General features: G+C 33.1%; 1 protein-coding gene across 1 annotated transcript; it reads right to left on the reverse strand.

Moving 5' to 3' along the window:
• Positions 1-2,873: 2,873 nt before the first annotated feature.
• Positions 2,874-5,436, reverse strand: LOC127738325 (rho-related GTP-binding protein RhoJ-like). The gene is made up of 3 exons (XM_052249528.1): positions 5,241-5,436; positions 4,465-4,523; positions 2,874-3,506 (listed from the first exon to the last, which is right to left on the reverse strand). Exons 1-3 carry the CDS (start codon positions 5,374-5,376, stop codon positions 3,135-3,137), a joined length of 567 nt encoding a protein of 188 aa, XP_052105488.1. The 5' UTR covers positions 5,377-5,436; the 3' UTR covers positions 2,874-3,134.
• Between the last annotated feature and the right edge of the window lie 6,952 nt (positions 5,437-12,388).

The following is a 12,388-nucleotide window of genomic DNA, read 5'->3' on the forward strand; positions in this document are numbered from 1 at the left end:
GCGGGTTTTGCTCATTTCAGAAGGCCATAGTGTTACCTGTAATTGTTTACATCCTTGTCATTTGGTCTTTTGGTAGACAGTAAATTGTCTGATTGGCAACCATACCACATCTCATAATTTGTATATACCAATTTTGCATGGTCTTTAGAACACTTTTCTACAATAAATTTTCAAGGAATAATAAACTTATGTCGCTATATTCAAAATTGAAGTCGTCTTTAACATTCCAAAGATCCGAACAAAAGTGTATGCCTTATTCCTTCCAAACTAACAGTTAACGCTTGTGTGTATAAGGTATCTGTGATTGTTCTAACCCCATCGCGCCATCGTTACCTCGAAAACATATTAAAAAGAAAAGCGTTTGCAATGGATTTTAAAGTGTAAGATATTATTACGATTAAACAAATATTCACCAAGTAAGCCTATGAATTGGTTGTTCTTCGGATTTTGTGTCAGATAAATAAGACTGGATGAGCTAGTTTCTTTACTTTCATTCTTTTCCGCATTGCCAATTTTATTCGTTTATACTATTTATTAATGTAGAAAATCAGTAAATTAAAATTGAGAATGGAAATGGGGAATATGTCAAAGAGGCAACAACCCGACCAAAGAGCAGACAACAGCCGAAGGCCATCAATAGGTCTTCAACGCAACGAGAAAATCCCGCACCCAGAGGTGGTCCTCAGCTGGCCCCTAAACGAAATTGTGCACTAGTTCAGTGAAAATGGACGTCACACTAAAATCCAAAACATGTAAATGAACTAAAATTAAAAAAACATACAAGATTAACAAAGGCCAGAGGCTCCTGACTTGGGACAGGCGCAAAAAAGCGGCGGGGTTAAACATGTTTTGTGAAATCTCAACCCTCCCCTTATACCTCTAGCCAATGTAGAATAAACAAACATATAGCAATACGCACAGTAAAAATTCAGTTCAAAAGAAGTCCGAGTCCGATGTCAGAATAGGTAACAAAAGAAACTAAGCAAAATGACAATGATACATAAATGAACAAAGGACTACTAGCAGTTACTGACATGCCAGCTCCAGACCTCAATTAAACTTATTGAAAGATTATGTCTTCATCATATGAAAATCAAGTACAATCCCTCCCGTTAGGGGTTTAGTATCATATATATGCATATATTTAAATATAACAGATTTGATCAAAAGGAGCAATTTATAGAAAGCAAAACCCAATACATTAAAATTTTATATTTGAATTCTTAGGCGAGCATGGCAAATTAATTTGGAGTGTCTTCACTACCATTTTTATCCGTTCTTGTCGTTTTTGTTAAAACAATTTCTGAAAACTACTCTCAAAGATCGAGTGGCGCGCATTTAAAATTTTCATAAACTGCGAACATTTCTTGATGACAAGAATGTTACATGTATGCTGCTGCTCTATTCTTATTCAGCTTTGAGATTAAATAGAATTTCTTCCTCGAATTTCTTTGATGTCGCCAATCCTACGACTAATGGTTGTATGTCACCCCTCTTTTTGGTATCATTCCCACAAATTATGATAAGATCACCGGTTCATTGTGATTATTTTTGTATGCGTTTGTTGTTCGTATCTCTCTTATTGACGTGACATGTGTTTTTGTTGCAGCCTTATACGTTACTATCTAAAGCGAAAGAGCGGCCTTTGGTTCTATAAAGAGAGTACAACACCAAAATTATGTGGCTGAAATTATTCGGATGACACTGTTGAGAGAAGTTATATTGGGTGTCTATTTCGAGAAGATATTGGTTTTAATTAAAGATAAACAAAAATTGTGCACTAGAGGTTTAGGCAAATATTTGTCTGTTCACGTTTTTACTCCAATCAGAAAAGAGGAATTTAGAATTAGATTCCCTGTATAACGTGATAGGCCAAATCATTAGTCGTGATAAGTCTAAAAATCGTAGAATTGGTAAGGGCTATGGAAATCTTACAAGAGAGTATTGATAGTTGCTAGGGAATCCAAATTCTTCCCAAAACACACCTTTTATTAATTATTTGCTGATGCAAGTATCAATGAAATTTGAGTACCTGCTCATAGCAACCGCTACAATTGATGTAATAGTGGCAATTTCATTTCGCAACCTTTAATTGGAGGAAATTAATATGAAAATTACACGCGATGTTATCATATCAGATCAATAGGCACTTGCTATGAATCCTTTCCTACGTCAAACATAGAAATACACTATGGCTAACTTCAAGTTTATTGATATCTTTAATGTATTGCAAGTAAAATAGTATCTCCAATAATTGAACAAACTTGTAAGATGAATACGTGGCTTGGCGAAATCTACTCGAATGACAAAACTCAATTCTCGTTTGGTTTCATTTACAAAAAATGCGTTGCTTTCAACAAAGCGTGCTCCATATTTAGAAATTCAATAAACTCCGGACACGTTAAAGGAAACGTGATGTAGGTCAGATTCTGTCTGAACGTAATTAACAATCATTGCTTGCATCTGCCTTTGTTAAATCTATATTAAAACTAAATTTAGAAACATTTGATATTCCATTTATGGAAAATCAATGGCCTAGATATCATAGATACATGGAAAATACTGCAGTTAATCATCAGCAACATATTCAATGTTGCATTTTTCAAAACTTCATCATTAAAAATTTGTAAACAATGACTTTTTTAAACTAGACAATTCGGATGTACTTAAATCTTATCCTCATTCAATGGCAAAAAAGGAATGAACCTCTATGGAATAAAATGACATTAGCCTGATACAACACAAATGTTCGTCATTCTTTTAATTTCGCTTCGAATTACCTAAAATACAGAAGGAAGTACCGTGGAATTTTCATTAAAGTAGGTACCAAGAGAGGTTATAAAAGGTTATTGATATAAAGAGAAACGATTAAACAGATGTATTAAGTCATTTTTATTGACAATAAATATATAACATATATGCTGACCAGCAGCTTTGTAAAACAATAAAAACAAAACAAATTGGAATGGACTCGTATCACAGTATTTGGCACAAATTATTGCACACTCCCGAAAAAAGGCCTTTTCGAGTTTGTGTAAAACTACTCGGATATGTATTGCATGAGGTACTTTCGTTGGTCTGTTTTTCTATTAATTTATATAAAAATTAACAGAAAGTCAATGATGTCAACCATTTTACTTCTTAAAAAGTCTCTGGAATATTTTGTACTTTTTCTTTTTATGTTTTAACGCTGACATGACTACCCTTTCGAAGGTTTCCGTTGTACCCTCTTTTGTAATGGCTGATGTTTCTATCAAACATTCTGCTCCTATGTCTTTGGCTAATTCAACACCTTCATCAGATGTCACAGAGTCTTCGTAAATATCCCGAGTGTCACTTTGAGTAGCCACTAATATAATAGGCCTTTTCTTCACATTGTACTGTTTAATTTCTGGTATCCAAAAAGATTTAATGTTTTTAAAAGATTCTCTATCAGCTATGTTGTAGCACAGTATGAACACATCGCTGTCTCTGTAGCTAAAGGCTCGAAGATTTGTATAATCTTGCTGAAAAAGAAAACAAGGAGATGCATATAATAATAAAGACATTGTGACAAAAAAAAAAGAATCAATACATACAATTAAATATATTTAATTTTATGTCAATCAATAAAGTGAGAAATACTGATTACGTAATTTAGGCAGTGTGTCCCGTATTGGTTTACCCAGACGATAAGTAAAAGAATTTGACCTTGTATGTGTGTATATATATTATAAAGTGATATCAGTTCGGCTTTCTATTTGTCCTTACTATCAAGTGGACTCCCATACCGGGAAAGCCCAAATTATCTAAACCGGACTGTAGATAATAATCAGTTGACAGTCATAGGGTTAAATTGAACTTTAACCTTTTATTAATTTTTCTGAAAATTACATCACATACTTAACTAGGTTATACTATTGTGTTACGTGGCTCAGGAAATATGAATAAGGAAACACTTGTAAAATTCACATTAATGAGATTGTTTATTCATCCACATTAAAAATACGCATATGGGAAATACATAATGATTTTTTTTTTCGGAGAAATAAGTATTTATAGTATATCTAAAATCTCACTTTGGGTTAAACTATCTGAAACATCTGACAGCCGTTACAATTAATGTTTGTATATTGGTTTGTCTTTGTGATATTGTTTTGTAAAAATAGCTGTTTTGTTTGTCCAACAGTATTTTTACTTACATTTTTTTCTAAATTTATTGCAAAATTTTGTCTTTTCTCTGTGTTTTCTTTGTATTTAACCATATTTTAAGGCACACATACAATTGAATTATAAACGAGATGTTTTCATCTCGGAAATTTCATTCCCATAATTTCATGATGCAGTAGTCTCGAGTTAATTTACGAGTTGTCCCATATTTTTTCTATCTCTATACGTTAAGTTATATAGCATATATCAGATATAGCATATATAAGATAGAAAATTTTGATATTTTGCTTCTTCAGAGTAAATATATATACTTACTTGTCCTGCTGAATCAAAAATACCAATCGTATATTTACTACCGGCAACTGCTATTGTTCCTGAAATATTCAACAAAACATTAAGTATAATAAACAAATAATTAAGTATAAACAAATAACAAATAACAAATCATTTCAAAAGTACGTAAGTTATGACAAGGAAAACTAGTATTATATTTATGTCTTCAATGTAGTTTTCATTGGTTTAAAGATACACAATGTAATTGCTTGTTTTAAGTGTGACTGAATGTTTTTGTGTCTTCGTCGAAAACACATTTTGGTTTTGTTGTAGAATTATGTTGCTTGTAGTGCATTTAAAACAAAAGAAATAGAAGTTTGCTTTTCACTGCATTATAAATATCAATTTATAGCACTGAGTGGATACAGACTGCTAGTCCCCGAAAGTACCATCAGCTAAGTTAGTTCGTGCTTCGGTACTGTCATGATTTATAAGTTAAATTTGCAGTTTAGAAATTCAGAAATTTAGAAACTTTAAAATAAGTAAAGTTCCAACTCCCTCAATCAAAGTTGACCTTAGATGTTTTTTTTTATTTTTTAAGGTCCTTTTTGGTCATAAGCTCTCATAAACTCCCCACGAATTCAATTAGTTATACACCCTTGGCTTTCACTATTTTTGGTTTGAGTGTTAAAGTGTAGTTTTCGTTTTATAGTTCATATTCACGTAACAATGTATTGAACTTACAGCATGCATAGTGGTAAATTCAAGTCATGTTTCCAAATGCTATTCATGCTAAGCAATAATAAAACAATTCCTACCTGCATAATTTTCAAAAACTGTAGCAATATAATCTTCCTGCAAAGATTGTCCCACAAAACATTTTGCTAAGTGTGATTTCCCAACCATTCCATCTCCAACTATTACACATTGTATACAATTTTGTTCCATTTTCATTTTCACAGGTAAAATATACTTCTTCACTTAACATATGTATCAGGTAAAACTAATGGAAATCATATTTTCGATTGCATTTTATATCAAATCTATAATTAGATCAATGGGTGGGTACGTTTATCCAATCAAATCACAGAATAGTTAATGTCATTTACTGATAGAAAGTCTTTCCGTGAATTTATTGTAGTAGGTCGTATCAACTGTTATTTATGGAATTCAATTTATAACGGATGTTCAATGAATTAATTACTTTAAAGGTAAACCGCAGGTAAACAAACAATAAAAATTATACATTCCGGCATTAGATGCATTGATATCGCACGTTTTTACATTCATTGTTGTAATGTAACTATGACTTTTTAAATGTCTGTTTATATTTGTTAAAGTCATTAATTGAATCATTTTTTCGATCACTGGTATTTAACGGCTAGTTTTAGCTATAATTCTTATCATTATGTGTTGGTCTTAAACTTTTCAAGAGTTTCTCCTTAGAAACAAATTGGTCAATTGGAACTACATTTGACCACAATTGTCATACATAGCTGATTCCTTGTACGTTTTGCGTCCTTTTCGGTTATATCAGCTGTTTAAATGTTGAATAAGTTTTTAATTTATAAATACTTTGGCCTTGAGCACCACTGACCAGACATTAATAATCTTTATGTGCATCCGCTGCAGTAATTTATTACCGTTAATGTTATTGACACTGGTTGCTTGTTTAAAAAATTATGTGATGTACCATTCCCTTCCCCCTTTAAGTTCTTAAAAAAGAACATAGTAGTAAAATCTATGAAAATTCCACTCAATAAAATCTTTCCATTCAGACTAGTTTGCTTTTTGTCTCGCCTGTGATACCGGAAAGATGGATTTACATTTTTTTTAACAGTAAGAGTATAGATATAGTCTAAAGGTTAAGTTTTTAGACACCAATAACTTTGTCAAACCTTCATAGAGTATTATTAATCTTGAAAGAGAGCTTTTTTATGATAAAGAAATAATAATCGAAGTAAAGTTTTGATGCATAATCTTCTTTTCAGTTTACTAATAAATTTACTTGTTTTTTAGCGGTTTTTTTGTTGTTCGTTTTTTTTTTTTTTTTGGGGGGGGGGGGGGGTTAAAAAGGGTAACATTTCGGTTTACAGTTTATGGTTGAAGTTTTTTTATACATCAATAATTTTTTCACACATCATAGAATTGTATGAAACTGAAACAGAAGATGCGTCATGATCCAGAGATAACATCTGGAGCAAATTTTTTTTTCATTCTTCCATATTTGACTGATATATTTGTACGCAAGTGTCTCTCCCCCGTGGTCGGACATTGAGAAAATGATATACTGGCGAAGACTGTACGATTTATCGATGGTGAAACATGGAGATTATCTTTTTTAAGCAAATAAAGAAATAAGATAAAAAAATGAAAATGAAAAAAATAATTTGAAAAATACGGTGAAGGCCATGTTACCAAGCTTAACCAGGAAGATGACACATAAATGATAATCTTTCCTAATCATTATTGATGACGCCCACAAATTTGTTTCATCGTTACTACAGATATAAAATTTGAAGAAAAAAAAAATAAACATTTTGGGGTAAACAATACATCTGGTTATCTCTTCATCTCTACTTTCTATCAAAGTTGAACATTGATAGTAAGCATTGACAAATCTGTATACCGTACATATTTGACCATTTTTGAGCCCCTGAGTTAGCCATAGACGCCATATGATCGATGCAGTTCCTTTGCGGTTTCTATTTTTGAATCTTTGCTGAGTATAAGAACACGATTACTCATTTGAAAGACTAGTCTTGTTTTGTTCGTTTAGGTTGTTATAGAAACAGACTGCAGACTTCTCGGAAAACTGTTTTGGATTAGTTATAGGAAGACATAAAATATGCATTGAGTATTATGTTACATTTTCATCGGAAATTTCGCATACAATGTTAAAGTTTTGAATTCTCAAAGGGAACAGAGTAATTCCAACAGCTGTTTCTGTTAGTCTAACCAAAATAAAGAATGCTAGTATTTCTAAATTTTCACACGTATCCTTATTCCAATTGAATTGAAATAAGGTGTTGTTGTTCTGAGAAAGAGAATTTGCTGCTTCAACGAATAGAAAGGCGATTAGTTTCCATAAATATGTTATTGTTTTGAATTAATACTTTAAAGCGCCAATTGTGCATATTGCCTGAACTGGTGAATTGGATGTCATCATGAAACGAAGATGAATAATAATAACAGTAGAAACTTCCAGGTATACGAAAAGGGACAGACTAGTACTCAATGACTAAACGAAAAAAGAGGGACAACAGTCACACAGAAAACATCAGTTTGAGAAATACGAACTCCAACAAAGCGAGATGTGAACTCGAATTGGAACAAATCGACGAAAACAGGAGCAGAATTGGTTTCCAAAGGAATAACAAAAAACTAGAATTCAACTCGCTTATTCCTGACTAAGTACGATCAGATAAAGGAGAAGGAAGCTAGTGTCGACACCACTTGATTGTTAAGGCTTCTGTTCCAAGGTTATTTTTTTTTCATTTTTCTCACCGAAAATTTCAGAAAAAAATTCCAATTGAAATAAAAAGTTAGAATATCAAGATTTAGGTTTTTGGACACAACCATATTAGTTGTGCATTTATATTGTTAGATTAACGATACATCATTACTATACTTTCTTATTCATGTTATTTGTAATTGATAAATAAAAACAAATGTAAATATTCATTAAAGTGATTCTGGAAGTTTCGCAATCCTTACAATAAAATAGTAATGCGTTTGGCGGAATAGAAACACAAGCATTATGAAAACCGATTCGGAATTTAAAACTGACAGCGAAAAATATTAGCAGAAATTTTGTTGTTATGGTTATCTATTTAAATCAATTTTCCTTGAAATGACTAGCAGTGTTATCTGTTACAAGAGTTCATGAAATTCTTAGAACCCTATAATTAAAGGCAGTTTATTGCAGAAAAGAGATGTGATTTAAGTTTTCTTGATATAGAAGTGATATGAATCGTTTCATCTCCGATTTAGACAGAGTTTTATGTTCTCTATCCCATATATAGTTTTCTTTATTTTGTATTTTGAACTAATTAATGTATATTGGTTTTGTTTCTTTTGTCCATGGTGATGTTGATCCTTCAAAAAATGACCTTTACAACTTGGTAAATCTGATTTCTAATAAAAACAATTCCGATCGTTATTCACAATAAGCTAATTTAAAAAAAAATACAAGTAATTTCAAAACATTAATAGATGTATCCAGAACACAGACAATGGTGGGGATACATCTAACATCTGTATACGATATTCCACTGGTTTTATACATTGTTTTCCAACGAAATGGTCACTGGTAGTCTTTTTGTAGAAGATTAAGGATTTTTTTTAGAAATGGGAAGCCCCAGTGAACATTACATATTTTACTCTTCTTTTCCTAAAATGATGAGTTAAGATTAATTTTAAGAATTATGTACATTGCTGATGACTTCTTTTCATTATAGTTTAAGTATTATTTCTACATAATCAAATCGCTTTTCATGGAAAACAATTTGAGATAAGTTACGTAGAAGTTTAATGTTGCATCGGAAATTACTAGCAAAAACATAGATGTAGAGGGAATTTATCGGATGCTAGTTCTTTAAAATGTGTTTTACGCAGATTAGAATATAGATAATTCGGAATATGAGCGTTCTTACTCATGGTAAACAAATGTAATCAATTTGTTTTGATAGCAATAATGAACCAAATGAAATTGTTATTGTTTTGGTTGTGATGTAAGTCATACCCTCCCCCCTTGAAATCAAACCCGAAACTGATTTCCCAAACTGTAACACTCAATATAGCTTTCATCAAAATATGCAGGTCGGACTGATATCTTATTACCCCAGCCTCAAATTATATTTAAAAAAAATATATTATCATGTCTTTGTATGATATATGATATGTGAAATTATACATATTATGTTATGTACCTATTATAAGACAATTTAAAGTAAAAGATTGCAAATATCAAATACGAGTAGCACATGTTTGAGTGATGTAAATACAATAAGTATGCGAACTATTATGGCTAGTTGACAGATAATTTGACGATACTCGGTCGAATTTACAATTCATAAAGTATTTACAACTCATGGTACGTCACAAACATATCCGTATAGGAATGATTGTAAAAGGGGAACAGTAGATTTTAGACAGTTACAATCTGTTTGTAATAAATACATTACAGATTAATAACTTATAGGAATGATAGTAAAAGGGGACCAGTAGATTTTAGACAGTTACAATCTGTTCATAATAAATACATTACAGATTAGTAACGTTTGACGTATTTGTAATGCTACATTGTAGACGTAAATTAAAAGCTTATTTAATAGTTGTCAATCTTTTCTGTGGTATTCTGGAAGCGTGCTCGTCTGGAGTTGCATTTAAAAGGATCAAACCAGACATTAAAACTGGTATTTGCTACTTTCTCCCCATTCAAGCTGCATTTTGAAATAAGAACCAAAACATAAATGGTTCTGTTAGATTAATATCACTGACATAAGTCCTGCTATGTTAATATCACTGACGTATCCGGCTATGTTGATTTCACTAACATGTGTTCTGCTAGGTTGATATCTCCGATATGTGTCCTGCTAGGTTGATATCATTAACATGTGTCCAGCTAGGTTCATATCACTGACAATCGTCCTGCTAGGTTGATATCTCTGACATGTGTCCTGCTGGGTTGATATCACTGACATGTGTCCTGCTAGGTTGATATCACTGGCATGTGGCCTGTTAGGTTGATATAACTGACATGTGTCCTGCTAGGTTGATATCACTGACATGTGGTCTGCTAGGTTGATCTCGCTGACACTGACACGTGGCCTGCTAGGTTGATATAACTGTGGTAAGTGTTGCTAGGTTGATAGCTCTGACATGTGTCCTGATAGGTTGATATCACTGACATGTGTCCTACTAGGTTGATATCACATGCATGTGTCCTGCTAGATTGATATTACTTACATGTGTCCTGCTAGGTTGATATCTCACACATGTATTTTTCTAGGTTGATATCACTGACGTGTTCTGCTATGTTGGTATCACTGGCATGTGTACTGCTAGGTTGATATCTCTGACATGTGTTTTGCTAGGTTGATACCACTGACATGTGGCCTGCTAGGTTGATATAACTGACATGTGTCCTACTAGGTTGATATCACATGCATGTGTCCTGCTAGATTGATATTACTTACATGTGTCCTGCTAGGTTGATATCTCACACATGTATTTTTCTAGGTTGATATCACTGACGTGTTCTGCTATGTTGGTATCACTGGCATGTGTACTGCTAGGTTGATATCTCTGACATGTGTTTTGCTAGGTTGATACCACTGACATGTGGCCTGCTAGGTTGATATAACTGTGGTAAGTGTTGCTAGGTTGATAGCTCTGACATGTGTCCTGATAGGTTGATATCACTGACATGTGTCCTACTAGGTTGACATCACATGCATGTGTCCTGCTAGATTGATATTACTTACATGTGTCCTGCTAGGTTGATATCTCACACATGTATTTTTCTAGGTTGATATCACTGACGTGTTCTGCTATGTTGGTATCACTGGCATGTGTACTGCTAGGTTGATATCTCTGACATGTGTTTTGCTAGGTTGATACCACTGACATGTGGCCTGCTAGGTTGATATAACTGACATGTGTCCTACTAGGTTGATATCACATGCATGTGTCCTGCTAGATTGATATTACTTACATGTGTCCTGCTAGGTTGATATCTCACACATGTATTTTTCTAGGTTGATATCACTGACGTGTTCTGCTATGTTGGTATCACTGGCATGTGTACTGCTAGGTTGATATCTCTGACATGTGTTTTGCTAGGTTGATACCACTGACATGTGTCCTGCTAGGTTCATATTACTGTGGTAAGTGTTGCTAGGTTGATAGCTCTGACATGTGTCCTGATAGGTTGATATCACTGACATGTGTCCTGCTAGGTTGATATCACATGCATGTGTCCTGCTAGATTGATATTACTTACATGTGTCCTGCTAGGTTGATATCTTACACATGTATTTTTCTAGGTTGATATCACTGACGTGTTCTGCTATGTTGGTATCACTGGCATGTGCACTGCTAGGTTGATATCTCTGACATGTGTCCTGCTAGTTTGATTTCATTGACATGTGTCTTGCTAGGTTGATATCCCTGGCTGGGGCCTGCTTGGTTGATATCTCTGACATGTGTTTTGCTAGGTTGATATCATTGACAAGTAGCTTGCTTACATGTGTCCTGCTAGATTGACATTACTGATATGTTTCTTCTAGCTAGGTTGATAGAAATATGGTAAGTGTTGCTAGGTTGATATTACTGACATGTAGCCTGTTTTATCTTGCGACCTAGCATGTTAAAATTCCAACATGGCATACCGGACATTAAACGACTGCAACCCAATAGTAAAAACATCTTGAGGTCAGCATACTAGTATTGCATTCTTCAACAATCGGCACGAGCATATACTTAGCATTACGTCTTAAATCAGCAGGAACTATCTGCGTGATGTGAATAAATTTTATGAAGACTACTAAAAGTCTGATATCGTTAATGGACACAAACGCTAGGACATAAACAGTTTAGATAACGACTGACGAGTTTCCCGATTTGGGTCATGCAGGCACATTTAAATTTGTCGAAGTTAAAAAAAAGTTTTATTGCTTTTTATCTCAATAATATTAACATCAAAACGACCTGTAATTGCATGCAACATATGCTTTTGCACTAGCAGGAGTCATCTATCAAGGAAAGAAACACATAAAAAAAGGTCTGAAGATATGAAAATTGGAGTATAATATTTTTTAGGTGTCCTTATTTGCACCCGAAGTATGTTTTTTACTTGTATAAATTGAATTTGTTACAATTTTGTGTACTTGCATGCAGACATTCCGATAAATGAATTGTAAATAGTTTATGAACTTGTCAACAATCTTTATTCATTTTCAGT

The sequence above is a fragment of the Mytilus californianus genome, unplaced genomic scaffold (genome assembly GCF_021869535.1).
Source record: "Mytilus californianus isolate M0D057914Y unplaced genomic scaffold, xbMytCali1.0.p SCAF_4, whole genome shotgun sequence".
Lineage (NCBI taxonomy): Eukaryota > Metazoa > Mollusca > Bivalvia > Mytilida > Mytilidae > Mytilus > Mytilus californianus.